Source organism: Anomaloglossus baeobatrachus, chromosome 4, assembly GCF_048569485.1.
Source record: "Anomaloglossus baeobatrachus isolate aAnoBae1 chromosome 4, aAnoBae1.hap1, whole genome shotgun sequence".
Lineage (NCBI taxonomy): Eukaryota > Metazoa > Chordata > Amphibia > Anura > Aromobatidae > Anomaloglossus > Anomaloglossus baeobatrachus.
Window position 1 is genome coordinate 389,423,668 of NC_134356.1, and position 16,483 is coordinate 389,440,150.

Below are 16,483 nucleotides of genomic sequence, written 5' to 3' on the forward strand. Positions count from 1 at the left end.
AATCCGTGCTCCGGGGGGTCCCATGCATCCCAGGGTGAAGGCTCTGACACGGACGACAGTCCCAGACAGCCTAAGCGAGCTCGCTGGGAGCGGCCCTCGACTTCATCACACTGGTCAGGGTCCCAGCAGGAGGACTCTCTGTATGATGAGGCAGACGTAGCTGATCAGGATTCTGATTCTGAGACCGCTCTCAATCTGGATACACCTGATGGTGACGCCATAGTGAATGATCTTATAGCGTCCATCAATAGAATGTTAGATATTTCTCCCTCAGCTCCTCCAGTGGAGGAGTCAGCTTCACAGCAGGAGAAATTCCATTTCAGCATCCCAAGCGTAAATTGAGTACTTTTCTTGACCACTCTGTCTTCAGAGAAGCAGTTCAGAAACACCACGCTTATCCAGATAAGCGTTTCTCCAAACGTCTTAAGGATACACGTTTATCCCTTTCCCCCTGACGTGGTCAAGAGCTGGACCCAGTGTCCAAAGGTGGATCCTCCAATCTCCAGGCTTGCGACTAGATCCATAGTTGCAGTGGACGATGGGGCTTCACTTAAAGATGCCACTGACAGACAGATGGAGCTCTGGTTGAAATCCATCTATGAAGCTATCGGCGCGTCGTTTGCTCCGGCATTCGCAGCCGTATGGGCACTCCAAGCTATTTCAGCTGGTCTTGCGCAGATTGACACTGTCACACGTACATCTGTTCCGCAAGTAGCGTCCTTAACCTCTCAAATGTCTGCATTTGCGTCTTATGCTATTAATGCTGTCCTGGACTCTACGAGCCGTACGGCAGTGGCGTCCGCCAACTCCGTGGTTTTACGCAGAGCCTTGTGGTTAAGGGAATGGAAGGCAGATTCTGCTTCCAAAAAGTGCTTAACCAGTTTGCCATTTTCTGGTGACAGACTGTTTGGTGAGAGATTGGATGAAATCATTAAACAGTCCAAGTCTAAGGATTCTTCCTTACCCCAGCCCAAACCTAACAAACCCCAACAGAGGAGGGGACAGTCGAGGTTTCGGTCCTTTCGAGGCTCGGGCAGGTCCCAATTCTCCTCGTCCAAAAGGACTCAAAAGGATCAGAGGAGCTCAGATTCTTGGCGGGCTCAGTCACGCCCAAAGAAGGCAGCCGGAGGAACCGCTACCAAGGCGGCTTCCTCATGCCTTTCGGCCTCCTCTCTCCGCATCCTCGGTCGGTGGCAGGCTCTCCCGCTTTGGGGACATTTGGCTGCCACAGGTCAAAGACCGTTGGGTGAGAGACATTCTGTCTCACGGGTACAGGATAGAGTTCAGTTCTCGTCCTCCGACTCGATTCTTCAGAACTTCTCCACCTCCCGACCGAGCCGGTGCTCTTCTGCAGGCGGGTGCTTTCTAAAGGCAGAAGGAGTGGTGATCCCTGTTCCTCTTCAGGAGCAAGGTCACGGTTTTTACTCCAATTTGTTTGTGGTGCCAAAAAAGGACGGTTCTTTCCGTCCTGTTCTGGACCGAAAACTGCTCAACAAGCATGTGAAAACCAGGCGGTTCCGGATGGAATCCCTCCGCTCCGTCATCGCCTCAATGTCTCAAGAAGATTTCCTAGCATCAATAGACATCAAGGATGCTTATCTCCACGTGCCGATTGCTCCAGAGCACCAGCGTTTTCTACGCTTCGTTATAGGAGACGAACACCTTCAGTTCGTAGCCCTGCCTTTCGGTCTGGCGACAGCCCCACGGGTCTTCACCAAGGTCATGGCAGCAGTAGTAGCAGTCCTGCACTCTCAGGGTCACTCTGTGATCCCTTACTTGGACGATCTACTTGTCAAGGCACCCTCTCAAGAGGCATGCCAACACAGCCTGAACGTTGCGCTGCAGACTCTCCAGAGTTTCAGGTGGATCATCAACTTTTCAAAGTCAATTCTGACCCCGACCCAATCGCTAACATATCTTGGCATGGAGTTTCATACTCTCTCAGCGATAGTGAAACTTCCGCTGGACAAACAGCGTTCACTTCAGACAGGGGTGCAATCTCTCCTTCAAGGCCAGTCGCACCCCTTGAGACGCCTCATGCACTTCCTAGGGAAGATGGTAGCAGCAATGGAGGCAGTCCCTTTCGCGCAGTTTCATCTGCGTCCACTACAATGGGACATTCTCCGCCAATGGGACGGGAAGTCGACGTCCCTCGACAGGAACGTCTCCCTTTCTCAGGCGGCCAAGGAATCTCTTCGGTGGTGGCTTCTTCCCACCTCATTGTCAAAAGGAAAGTCCTTCCTACCCCCATCCTGGGCGGTGGTCACAACAGATGCGAGTCTATCAGGGTGGGGAGCAGTTTTTCTCCACCACAGGGCTCAAGGTACGTGGACTCAGCAGGAGTCCACCCTTCAGATCAATGTTCTGGAAATCAGAGCAGTGTATTTTGCCCTACAAGCCTTCCAGCAGTGGCTGGAAGGCAAGCAGATCCGAATTCAGTCGGACAACTCCACAGCGGTGGCATACATCAACCACCAAGGGGGGACACGCAGTCGGGAAGCCTTCCAGGAAGTCCGGCGGATTCTGACGTGGGTGGAAGACACGGCATCCACCATATCCGCAGTTCACATCCCGGGCGTAGAAAACTGGGAAGCAGACTTCCTCAGTCGCCAGGGTATGGACGCAGGGGAATGGTCTCTTCACCCGGACGTGTTTCAGGAGATCTGTCGCCGCTGGGGGATGCCGGACGTCGACCTAATGGCGTCCCGGCACAACAACAAGGTCCCAGCTTTCATGGCACGGTCTCACGATCACAGAGCTCTGGCGGCGGACGCCTTAGTTCAAGATTGGTCGCAGTTCCGGCTCCCTTATGTGTTTCCACCTCTGGCGCTGTTGCCCAGAGTGCTACGCAAGATCAGGTCCGACTGCCGCCGCGCCATCCTCGTCGCTCCAGACTGGCCAAGGAGGTCGTGGCTCCCGGATCTGTGGCATCTCACGGTAGGACAACCGTGGGCACTACCAGACCGGCCAGACTTGCTGTCTCAAGGGCCGTTTTTTCCATCTGAATTCTGCGGCCCTGAACCTGACTGTGTGGCCATTGAGTCCTGGATCCTAGCGTCTTCAGGATTATCTCAAGAGGTCATTGCCACCATGAGACAGGCTAGGAAACCAACCTCTGCCAAGATCTACCACAGGACGTGGAAGATATTCTTAGCTTGGTGCTCTGCTCAGGAAGTTTCTCCCTGGCCAATTGCCTACTTTTCTTTCCTTCCTGCAATCCGGGTTGGAAAAAGGTTTGTCGCTCGGCTCCCTTAAAGGACAAGTCTCTGCGCTATCTGTATTTTTTCAGAAGCGCCTGGCCAGACTCCCACAGGTACGCACGTTCCTGCAAGGGGTTTGTCATATCGTCCCTCCTTACAAGCGGCCGTTAGAGCCCTGGGATCTGAACAGGGTTCTAATTGCTCTCCAGAAGCCGCCTTTCGAGCCTATGAGGGATGTTTCCCTTTCTCGTCTTTCACAGAAAGTGGCCTTTCTAGTAGCGGTCACGTCTCTTCGGAGAGTGTCCGAGCTAGCAGCGCTGTCATGCAAATCTCTCTTCCTGGTGTTTCACCAGGACAAGGTGGTTCTGCGCCCGATTCCGGAGTTTCTCCCTAAGGTGGTATCCACCTTTCATCTCAATCAGGATATCTCCTTACCTTCTTTGTGTCCTCATCCAGTTCATCAATGTGAAAGGGATTTGCATTTGTTGGATCTGGTGAGAGCACTCAGAATCTACATTTCCCGCACGGCGCCCCTGCGCCGCTCGGATGCACTCTTTGTCCTTGTCGCTGGTCAGCGTAAAGGGTTGCAAGCTTCCAAATCCACCCTGGCTCGGTGGATCAAGGAACCAATTCTTGAAGCCTACCGTTCTGCTGGGCTTCCGGTTCCCTCAGGGCTGAAGGCCCATTCTACCAGAGCCGTGGGTGCGTCCTGGGCATTACGGCACCAGGCTACGGCTCAGCAGGTGTGCCAGGCGGCTACCTGGTCGAGTCTGCACACTTTTACCAAGCATTATCAGGTGCATACCTACGCTTCGGCGGACGCCAGCATAGGTAGACGAGTCCTTCAGGCGGCGATTGCCCCCATGTAGGAAAGGGCCGTTTTACGGCCCTATCACGAGGTATTATTTTACCCACCCAGGGATTGCTTTTGGACATCCCAATTGTCTGGGTCTCCCAATAGAGCGACAAAGAAGAAGGGAATTTTGTTTACTTACCGTAAATTCCTTTTCTTCTAGCTCTAATTGGGAGACCCAGCACCCGCCCCTGTTTTTTTGTGTACACATGTTGTTCATGTTGAATGGTTTCAGTTCTCCGATATTCCTTCGGATTGAATTTGCTTAAACCAGTTTATTGGCTTTCCTCCTTCTTGCTTTTGCACTAAAACTGAGGAGCCCGTGATCCCACGGGGGGTGTATAGGCAGAAGGGGAGGGGCCTTACACTTTTAAGTGTAATACTTTGTGTGGCCTCCGGAGGCAGTAGCTATACACCCCAATTGTCTGGGTCTCCCAATTAGAGCTAGAAGAAAAGGAATTTACGGTAAGTAAACAAAATTCCCTTCTTTTATTAGAAATAAAACAAAAAACATGTAGATACCTTTTATTATAAAAAAAATCCTTAGTCTGACGTAATCCACTGTGACAGCAATGTAAGCTCTGCTACATCACTGTGCACAGACCGTGTCTATACATAGTGAGAAGCACAGAGCCATGTCTTCTGCTACATCACTCTGGACAGAGTGATGAAGCAGAGGCTGACAGTGTGGGGATGATTGCACTTGCGTCTTGCATCGCTTCACCCCACTCTCAGAACAGGAGTGCTTCAGCTGCATGGAAATAAACGCAGCTGACCCGCTGCCGTCGGGAGATTGTGCGGTGCACCAGGACCTTTGATGACGTCATACTCACGTGACCAGTCTGTAGCCAATGAGGTAATAAAACATTTACACGTGACTGGTCACATGGGTATGACTTCACGGCAGGTCCTTTTAGCCAGTGGTGCTTACCGGGGGGAACAGCAATGATCGGACGGACACGGAAGCAGAAGCGCCGGGAGACAGTCTGCAGCACCTGTAAGTATGAGCACAATGTTTTTTTTGTTTTTTCTTTGTCGCTCCATTGGGAGACCCAGACAATTGGGTGTATAGCTACTGCCTCCGGAGGCCACACAAAGTATTACACTTTAAAAAGTGTAACCCCTCCCCTCTGCCTATACACCCTCCCGTGCATCACGGGCCCATCAGTTTTATGCTTTGTGTTGAAGGAGGCACACATTCACTCATAAGCTCCCATTTTAGTCAGCAGCAGCTGCTGATTATATCGGATGGAAGAAAAGAGGGCCCCTAACAGGGCCCCCGGCATGCTCCCTTCTCACCCCACTGAGTCGGCGGTGTTGTTAAGGTTGAGGTACCCATTGCGGGTACAAAGGCAGGAGCCACATGCCGTTTTCCTTCCCCATCCCTTAGGGGCTCTGGGAGAAGTGGGATCCTAACCGGTCGCCATGCACTGGGACCGGGCTCCATCCGCAGCCCCTGGGGGAATCTGACGGACAGGAGACTGGATATCATCAGGGACAGGGCCCTGCATCCATAAGGTACTCTGTGTCCCCTTAGGGACGGTGCACGCAGCGCCTGTGTTACAGATGCCGCAGCAGCTGCTGTGTGGTTGGTGAGACCGGGACTACCGCGCCTGTTTGCCGGCCGCGTTTTTAACTTTAGTCCCCGGCTTTTGCGGCCTAGTACCATATACTCCCGCCCCCGGGCCTGCCAGTCAGGGGTAGGGGCGGGACGGCCGACCGGACGTCGGCAGTGAGGGCTGGAGCATACCTGGTATCCTCCTCCCCCCTCACTGAGCACTGTGGGGCACCAGATTCCAGCACTTTATTAGGCACGCCCACGGCTCCCTCCTCCCCTCAGAACGCTGGCAGCCATTGTTATACTCACTTCTGCCGGTGGAGGATTTCAAAGAGGAGACAAGAACGAGCTCTGCAGCTCTGGGAGAAGTGGATCCTAACCGGTCGCCATTCACTGGGACCGGGCTCCATCCGCAGCCCCTGGGGGAATCTGACGGACAGGAGACTGGATGTCATCAGGGACAGGGCCCTGCATCCATAAGGTACTCTGTGTCCCCTTAGGGACGGTGCATGCAGCGCCTGTGTTACAGACGCCGCAGCGGCTGCTGTGTGGTTGTGAGACCGGGACTACCGCGCCGACCGCACCTGTTTGCCGGCCACGTTTTTAACTTTAGTCCCCGGCTTTTGCGGCCTAGTACCGTATACTCCCGCCCCCGGGCCTGCCAGTCAGGGGTAAGGGCGGGACGGCCGACTGGACGTCGGCAGTGAGGGCTGGAGCATACTTTGGTATCCTCCTCCCCCCTCACTGAGCACTGTGGGGCACCAGATTCTTGCAGCTCTGGGAGTCCCAGGCAGGGAATCTGGTGGACACACCACCGCTTTGGGCGGTCGGTAAGCCACACCAGTTATCAGGTTCTGGCCCCCCTTGGGTGCCGAAGTGTATGTATATATATATATATATATATATGTATGTATGTATGTATGTATGTATGTATGTATGTATGTATGTATGTATATGTTGTATACATTTTCTCTATTCGGCAGCATTATTTGCTTTTGGCTCTATACCCTCACTGATCACTCTAAGAGGAGACAACAGCATGTCGTCCGCAAAGAGCAAGGGTGCCAAGGCACAGGCTTATTTTGCAACCTGTACCTCTTGTGCGGCTATGTTACCTGCAGGTTCCACCTACCCTCATTGTGTACAATGCTCGGCCCCTGTGGCACTCACTCAGCCGGAGCCTCCGGCACTGGTGGGACCCTCGGCTCAGGTGGTACCGCAGGTTTCCACTGCACAGATGGCAGGGACAGAGTTTGCAACTTTGACTGAGAAACTCTCGGAGTCGCTTTCATATTCCATGGCTCAGTCTATGGACAGATGGTCTGCTAAGATACTAGAAGCTTTGCAGTCCAGACCGGTAACACAGGGCCAGGGCACTGTGAGTTCATCGCCCCCAGGCCCCTCTCGGTCGGTACAGCAAAGGGCTTCTGGGGTGGCACCCAGATCCCACGGTGAGAACTCCGACACGGACCGCAGCCTCAGACAGGCTAAGCGGGCTCGCTGGGAACCTTCCCCGACTTCATCACGCGGTTCGGGGTCTCAGCATGAGGACTCTCTGGAGGATGAAGCGGAGGTCGCAGCTCAGGGCTCTGATCCTGACGTTGCTCTCAATCTTGATACACCTGAAGGGGACGCCATAGTAAATGACCTTATAACGTCCATCAACCAGGTGCTAGACCTTCCTCCCCCAACTCCACCTATAGAGGAGTCGGCTTCGCAGCAGGAGAAACACCAATTTAGGTTTCCCAAACGTACACGGAGTGCTTTTTTCGATCACTCTAGCTTCAGAGACGCTGTCCAGAAGCACAGAGCATTTCCGGACAAGCGCTTTACTAAGCGCCTTAATGACACACGTTACCCTTCCCCCCTGACGTAGTTTAGGGTTGGGCTCAGTGTCCCAAGGTGGATCCTCCAGTCTCCAGACTGGCGGCTAGATCCGTATTTTAGTGGCAGATGGTTCATCGCTCAAGGATGCCACTGACAGGCATATAGAGCTCATGATGAAATCCATCTATGAAGCCATAGGCGCGTCTTTTGCTCCGGCCTTCACAGCCGTGTGGGAACTCCAAGCTATCTCAGCTTGTCTGTCTGAGATTAATGCGGTCGCACGTACCTCTGCCCCGCAGGTTGTGTCTTTGACTTCTCAGACGTCGGTTTTTCCGTCCTATGCCATGAATGCCGTCCTGGACTCTGCGAGCCGTACAGCGGTAGCATACGCCAATTCGGGGCAGTCCGCAGGGCCATGTGGCTACGCGAATGGAAGGCAGACTCTGCTTCCAAGAAGTTCTTAACCGGTTTGCCATTTTCTGGCGACCGTTTGTTTGGCGAGCAATTGGATGAAATTATGAAACAATCCAAGGGAAAGGACTCGTCCTTACCCCAGTCCAAACCAAACAAACCTCAGCAACGAAAAATATAATTGAGGTTTCGGTCTTTTCGGTCCTCAGCCAAGTCCCGTTCCTCCACGTCCAACAGGTCAGAGAAGGGCCAGAGGAACTCTTCTGCATGGCGGTCTAAGTCACGTCCTACACAGACCGCCGGAGGAACTGCCTCCAAGGCGGCCTCCTCATGACTTTCGGCCTCACCAAACCGCGTCCTCGGTCGGTGGCAGGCTCTCCCGCCTTTGCGACGCCTGGTGGGCACATGTCCAAAACCGAGGGGTGAGAGACATTCTGTCTCACGGTTACAGGATAGAGCTCAGCTCTCGTCCTCCGACTCGTTCTTCAGAACATCTCCGCCCCCCAAGCGAGCCGATGCATTTTTTTTTTCAGCCGGTGAACACTCTGAAGGCAGATGGAGTTGTGATACCCGTTCCGCTTCAAGAACGTGGTCGCGGTCTTTACTCCAACTTGTTCGGGGTACCAAAAAAGGACGGATCATTCCGTTCCGTTCTGGGCCTCATTCTGCTCAACAGACACATGAGAATCAGACGGTTTCGGATGGAATCTCTCCGCTCTGTCATCGTCTTGATGTCCCAAGGAGACTTCCTAGCATCAGTCGACACAGGGATGCTTATCTCCATGTGCCGATTTGCACCAGAGCATCAACGCTTCCTGTGTTTCGCCATCCGGGACGAACACTTTCAGCCCGTGGCTCTGCCTTTCGGCCTGGCGATAGCCCCACGGGTCTTCATCAAGGTCATGGCATCAGTGGTGGCGGGCCTACACTCTCAGGGACACTCGGTGATCCCTTACTTAGACGATCTCCTAAGTCAAGGCACCCTCCCGGGTGGCATGTCAACACAGCCTGAACATTGCTCTGGAGACTCTCCAGAGGTTCGGGTGGATCATCAATTTCCCAAAGTAAAAATTGACACCGACCCAATCACTGACTTACCTCGAGATGGAGTTTCATTCTCTTTCTGAGATAGTGAAGCTTCCGCGGGACAAACAGCGTTCGCTGCAGACAGGGGTGCACTCTCTCCTTCGGGCCCAGTCTCACCCCTTGAGGCGCCTCACGCGCTTCCTAGGGAAGATGGTGGCAGCAATGGAGGCAGTTCCCTTTGCGCAGTTTCATCTGCGTCCACTCCAATGGCACATTCTCCGCAAATGGGACAGGAGGTCGACGTTCCTAGACAGGAACGTCTCTCTTTCACTGGCAACCAAAACCTCTCTTCAGTGGTGGCTTCTTCCCACTTCTTGGTCGAAAGAAAAATCCTTCCTGCTCCCATCCTGGGCTATGGTCACGACGGACGAGAGTCTGTCAGGGTGGACAGCGGTCTTCCTCCTCCACAGGGCTCAGGGAACCTGGACTCCGACAGAGTCCTCCCTTCAGATCACTGTTCTGGAGATAAGGGCAGTGTAACTGGCCCTAAAGGCGCTCCAGCGGTGGCTGGACGGCAGGCAGATCCGGATACAGTCGGACGACGCCACGGCGGTCGCGTACATCAACCACCAGCACAGAGCGCTGGCGGCGGATGCATCAGTTCAGGACTGGTCGCAATTTCGACTGCCTTATGTATTTCCTCCTCTGGCACTGCTGCCCAGAGTGTTACTCAAGATCGGGTCCGACTGCCGCCGCGCCATCCTCGTCGCTCCAGCCTGGCCGAGGTGGTCGTGATACCTGGATCTGTGGCACCTCACGGTGGGTCGACCGTGGGCACTCCCGGACCGACCAGACTTGCTGTCTCAAGGGCCATTTGCCATCTGAATTCTGCGGCCTTCAACCTGACTGGGTGGCCATTGAGTCCTGGCTCTTGGCGTCCTCAGAGTTATCTCTATCACGCCTTTCGCAGAAGGTGGTCTTCCTAGTGGCAGGCACATCACTTCGGAGAGTGTCTGAGCTGGCAGCTCTGTCATGCAAAGCCCCCTTCCTGGTGTCTCGCCACGATGAGATGGTTCTGCGTCCGGTCCCGGAATTACTACTTAAGGTGGTATCCCCCTTTTCTTCTCAATCAGGATATCTCCTTACCTTCTTTTGGCTCTCATCCAGTTCACCATTGTGAAAAGGATTTGCACTTGTGAGATCTCGTGAGAGCACTCCGGCTCTACATTTCGCACACTGCGCCCCTGCGCCGTTCTGATGCGCTCTTTGTCCTTGTCGCTGGCCAGCGTAAGGGGTCGCAGGCTTCCAAGTCAACCTTGGCTCGGTGGATCAAGGAAATGATTCTTGAAGCCTACCGTTCTTCTGGGCTTCCGATTCCTTTAGAACTGAAAGTCCATTCTTCCAGAGCCGTAGGTGCATCCTGGGCATTGCGTCACCAGGATACGGCTCAGCAGGTGTGTCAGCACCACCTGGTCGAGTCTGCACATTTTCACGAAACACTATCCGGTTCATGCCTATGCTGCGGCAGATGCCAGCCTGGGTAGGAGAGTCCTTCAGGAGGCGGTTGCTCACCTGTAAGAGAGGGCCGTTTTTTCGGCTCTTTTTATCGAGGTATTCTTTTACCTACCCAGGGACTGCTTTTGGACATCCCAGTTGTCTGGGTCTCCCAATGGAGCGACAAAGAAGAAGGGAATTTTGTTTACTTACCGTAAATTCCTTTTCTTCTAGCTCCTATTGGGAGACCCAGCACCCGCCCCTGTTCCCTTCGGGCTATTGTTCTTTTGTGTACACATGTTGTTCATGTTGAAGGGTTCTTTTGGTTCATGGTTTCAGTTCTCCGAACATCCTTCGGATTGAACTTACCTTAGACCAATTTATAAGTTCCTCCTTCCTGCTTTGGCACCAAAACTGATGGGCCCGTGATGCACGGGAGGGTGTATAGGCAGAGGGGAGGGGTTACACTTTTTAAAGTGTAATACTTTGTGTGGCCTCCGGAGGCAGTAGCTATACACCCAATTGTCTGGGTCTCCCAATAGGAGCTAGAAGAAAAGGAATTTACGGTAAGTAAACAAAATTCCCTTCTTTTTCTTTTTTTTTTTTTTTTAACAGCGCCTAGACCCGAACTGGAACACGAACGTCCTAGAAAGCTCGTGTTCGGGGTCGTGTGCATGAACACCATGTGTTCGGCATGGACCCCGAACTTTACAGTTCAGGTTCGCCCATCCCTATCCAAGAGTGTGGCATTGATGATGACATGCTCCTGACACGCCTAACAGTCAGCTGTTATCGATCACTTCTATAAAGCCTTGGTACTTGGGAATGGCCAGTACACTGTGTATGGTGTATTGATGACCCATCCAATTGAACCCAGACGATCATCCAATCCGTTACAGCAGCTGACACTTGAAGCCTGGCCATAGTAGCCCCTACTTGATTGTAAAGTACTGCGGAATATATTGGCGCTATAAAAATAAACTTTATTATAGCAGCCATTTACAGGAATTGAAGGCTGTCCCTATGTAGAATAAAGGAAGGCTGCCAAATCCACTGATTGGGCAGGGTGAATGGACAGATGAAGTGGTGAAGTAGCAGGCGATGATTGGAAATGGAATTTAAATGTCCAGTCCTTTTTAGCCTCCGGTGTCTGGCAGCTGCTTCTCCATATTTAGAACATGGAAACGTTTGGCCGATCCTGTTCTGTATCTGAGTGTGGAGGGAGCTAATGACGAATCTGTTGGCAGAATCACCATTTGTGCTAGCAAGTATTGAAGGCTATTATTGGCAGCTTATCTTAAAGGGGTTTTCCCATGACGAAAGTTATTTTTAAAGTTCATTTTAATAGATCTTGGAATAATACGTTTCACAATTGAGATAACCTTATATATATGCCACTATATATTAACAGAAATAAACACTTGAAATAAATCATTAATGTAATGATATAATATGTGCAATTCCCTTTTTATATTGAATTACTGAAATAAAGTAACTTTTTTGATGAAATTCTAATTTATTGAGATGCACTTGTATTTATAGTTTGGATTTTTGCTTGGGGTGTACAGTGGAACCTATGTTTACGAGTGACTTGGTGTGCGAGTATTTCGCTATACGAGCAAAGCTTGCTGTAAATTTGTAACTCAGTTTGCGAGCAATCTCTGCTGTACGAGCAAATACTCACAGCACACTCTTCCAGTTCTGTACATTCACCGTGCTATTACCCGCTCTTACACACACACACACACACACACACACACACACACACACACACACACACACACACACACACACACACACACACACACACACACTGCTCACCTTATCCTCCGTTCCCTCGGCGGCCTCCTGGTTCTTGTAGTCCGCAAGTATGTTTATCCGGTAACCATCACGACGATGCAGGAGCTTCCGTTGTCAGCACGCCGACCAATCAGAGGCAAGTGGCTTATGCCTTTGACGTCAGCGCTTTGGCCAATTAGAGGCAAGCTGCTCCTGCATATGACGTCTGCTGCTGAAGCGCTGACAGCGGAAGCTCTGGCTTTGGTCGCTATGGTTACCGCATACACATACCTACGGACTACAAGAACCAGTAGGCCGCCTAGGGAATGGAGGGTAAGGTGAGCATAATGTGTGTGCGTGCGTGGAATGGCACAATAGGGGACCAGGATGGAACATTGCACAAGTTGTGGAACAAATTGTCTGAGCTTGCATTATTTCCTATGGGAAATTTTGCTTTGCCTTGCTAGACGAGTAACTTGGTTTACAAGCACACTTACAGAATGGATTGTTCTCGTAAACCAAGGTTCCACTGTAATTTGTATCTTTTATCTATGTAGTAATAAATATCTTTCTATGCTGGTTAATCGTATTTATGTTGTCACAATCGGGGTACCTGCCCCTACATTATGCTGCTCTAAGGGGTTAGTAAAACCTAGCACAGATTCCTCTTAACAAAGACCTGTGAAGTAGTGCTGGACTAGTTTGCTGTTTTATACATCACTGATGGGACAACTCTTTGAATTGGACTGACTTTAGCCTTTGTTTGAGCATCGGTGATGTAAACATTCACAAGATATTAATCCTCTTTTAAGACACTGTATAAATCAGATCATCTTACACCCACAAACACTTAAGTATCTTTTATTGTCATTGATGTATTACTATATCCTAAGTAGCAAGAGTTTGTGAAGTGTAAAGGCATTGATACATGGCTTTCTAAATATTTTAAAATTATAAATCTGAAAATTGTGACATGCATTTGTATTCAGCCCCCAAGTCAGTATATTGTAGGACCACCTTTTACTGCAAGTCTTTTGGGGGTATGTGTCTACCAGCTTTCCACATCTAAAGGATGACCTTTTTGCCCATTCTTCTATGCAAAAATGACTAGCTCAGTGAGATTATATGGAGACACTTGTGAACAGCAATTTTAAGTCTTGTCACAATGTGATTTAGGTCTGGACTGTGACTGGGCCATTCACACACATTCCATTGTAGCTCTGGCTGTATATTTAGGGTTGTTGTCCTGCTTGAAGGTGAACCTATGTCCCAGTCTCAAGTCTTTTGCAGTCTCGAACAGGTCTTCCTCCAGGATTCCTCTATATTTAGCTTCATTCATCTTCTCATCAGCTCTGACTAACTTCCTTGTCCCTGCTGAAGAAAAGCCTCCCCACAGCATGATGCTACCACCATGCTTTAGGGTGGGGATGGTGTTTTCAGCGTCTTGTTCAGTGTTAGTTTTCCTCCACATACACAGTGTTTTTGCATTTAGCCAAAAAGGTTCTACTTTGGCCTCATCTGATCAGAGCACCTACATCCACATGCCATGAAGGGGACGCATAAAATACATTTGTCCTTGGATGTGATTTGAAAAAAATGTAGAAAAGTATATGTGGTATGAATAATGTCATGAATGATGTTTCTCACCCTTGAAACAGTTTACTAGGAAAAAAAAGTTAATGTCAATGTAAATTTTATCTTTTGCAGATGAAGACGTTACTCATGGATTATTTGATGATTATCCATTGAATCATTTGAAGCACAAAATTCTTAAAGATGACAAATGGACATCAGAAAATGTGCCTGTGAGTTCTGGTGATAACAAGGCCGTAGGGATCTCCACTACTACCCTGAGGTCTATTGGTACACTAGATGATTTTTTAGAGTGTGAGGAATCCAACGGAGAAGATGATGATGAGGACGAAAAAGCAGAGGACCTGAAATTAGTTAATACAGGTACAAGGACATCATCAGAATCCACAGATCACTATGAAATAAATAGACGACCTGAACAATTGCTAGCTACTGCCACCCTGGCGGAAAACATTTTACCTAAGTGGAATTTATTCTTTAATTCTCACCATGTTGAAGGAGACAATGAAAACAACCCAGAAACGTCTGAGGACGAAAGGGAGAAAAATTCTCAGTCGCCAAAAGTATTTAGTGATTCTGATGATTCAACTCATATATCGTCTGTAAACTCTTCCCAATCGACCCACATCTCTGAGCAAGGCAGCCAAGGATGGGACAACCAGGCGGACACAGTACTGCTGTCCTCTCAAGAGCGGAGAGCTGCTGACCCTCACTGTATGAATAGAGGGGCTTCTCTTCTCACAGCTGCTACATTCCCTGGAGATGTCAATCCACAAGGTGATGGGGAGAATGGAGAAAAGAAAGGAACAAGTGAGAAAAGAGACTGTAAGCTGAGTAAACAAACTGGGGACCAAGTAACACTTCATGCTGATGGGAGAGCAGATTCTCAGAGTTCTTCTGACTTTGAGATTCCATCCACGCCTGGAGCTGAGCAGCCACAACCGGAGAAACTGCACCATCTGTATGAGCGCCTGGCCACAGGGGAAGTGAACTTGTGCCTTCCATGTAAAGCATTCAGTCCTGAGCCATTCTAAGATTATTTTTATCCCTTTACTATTCAATACTGTTATTTTATCTTCAACTGGAAGCAAACTACCTATATGGGGCCTATAGATCAAAGATTTTATGGTTTTGTACCCTACATTTTTGTTTTGATATGTGATATATAGTAATAACTATTTGTTATTTTATATGAAAATATTAAAATTACGTTTATATTTCTGAAGAAAAGAGCAGGGCTCTAAAAGTCTGATTGATATTGATATATATTGAAAAAAAGTGTTACCGTAATCCTCAAGGGGAGGGAGATGGCATCAGCAAATGCTTATTGTGTAATAAAACACATTTCACACAATTTTCCAATATGCTTTGTCAATTGCTAATAATTCTCAAGAGCTTTGCAAGAAATGTCTTCTGAGGTGCCAAAAAGCTGACCAAGGTTACTCGATGGAAATATAAGCACATGGCTAGGTCGATCACGGCCAGGATGGCCGCACGGTACAATGCCTGTTTTGTATGACCAGGTCACGTTTTACTTTACTAGTAAACAATGAACTTTCCTATTGAATAACCATGAGCAGAGAGCCTGGAACCTGTCAGAATTTATTCTGTTTTATTATTTATAATTATATTTTATTATACAGGGTGGTCCATAAGTAGGTGGACAGAAAAGAACTTATTTTGATTTATATATAATTATATTTACCAACCCAAGCATAACATTGACAATTAAATTTTATCAGCGCAGGTGCTCAAACTGTTTTCCATGACAATTTGCACAGCTTTGACGTCTGCCTCTTACGCTTTCATAAACATTTTTGCACAAGTCTCTTTGGGTATTAATTTCTTGAAATGTATCATGTAATTTTCCAAATCACTGACACGTTTTGGTTTTCTACTAAACTTTTGTCCTGGAGTACTCCCCAAAAGAAAAAAATCCATTGGGGTCAAGTCTGGTGAACATGCCGGCCAATCAAGTGGGCCTATTCGGTCAATCCATTTATTAGGAAATGTTTCATCAAGATACTCTCGGACTACTCTTGAATAATGTGGAGGGGCCCCATCTTGTTAGAAATAAAGGGCATTTGAATTAGGCTGTTGCTGTAACTGGGGAACAACTTGATGCATTAGAATTTCGAGATACTAATCTCCTGTGAATGTTCTATCAAAAAATATTGATCCTAAAACACCAAAACTTTAAATACCACCCCAAACATTGACACCAGACTCATTTAGTTATTGCTCTAATGTTAAATGCATGTTCTCATTATGCCAGTAAATACAATTACGTCTGTTTATATGGCCGGATAATTTGAAAGAAACTTCATCACTCCACATATCTAAAATTACTAGATTTTCTTCAATTTTTCATTAAGCATAATCTCACTAAATTGCAGCCGCCTGTCTGGATCTTCCTCCAATAACCCATGAATTAGACATGGACGATAAGCTTTCCACCCAATAATTTCAGGATTCGCATGATAGAAGCTCGTGAAATTCCCAATTCTTCTGGTGGACCTTTTTTTTGGACTCTGAACAAATGTGTTAGCAACAAGTTGTTTATTATTTTCTGTACAGGCTGTTTTAGGTCGACCAGTTTTTGGAGCATTAGGCCATGTGCGCACATTGCGGTCTGCTGTGACAAATATTCTGCAGCGTTTAGTCACTGTATGTGTGTTTCAAAACGCAGCCGAAAAGCTGCGTTTTGGACGTATTTTGGATGCAGAATTCATGTGTTCTGGA

At 49.0% G+C, this 16,483-nt stretch overlaps 1 protein-coding gene across 4 annotated transcripts in view; it reads left to right on the forward strand.

The window, feature by feature from the left end:
• DCLRE1C (DNA cross-link repair 1C) overlaps positions 1–15,519 on the forward strand; it is a 99,882-nt gene extending 84,363 nt beyond the window's left edge. For all 4 annotated transcript variants that reach the window (XM_075345240.1, XM_075345237.1, XM_075345239.1 and 1 more), the window contains one exon: positions 13,856–15,519. In XM_075345240.1, the coding sequence (XP_075201355.1) occupies positions 13,856–14,775 (920 nt within the window). In that variant the 3' untranslated portion in view covers positions 14,776–15,519. The remainder of the gene's footprint in view (positions 1–13,855) is intronic.
• Positions 15,520–16,483: the final 964 nt, after the last annotated feature.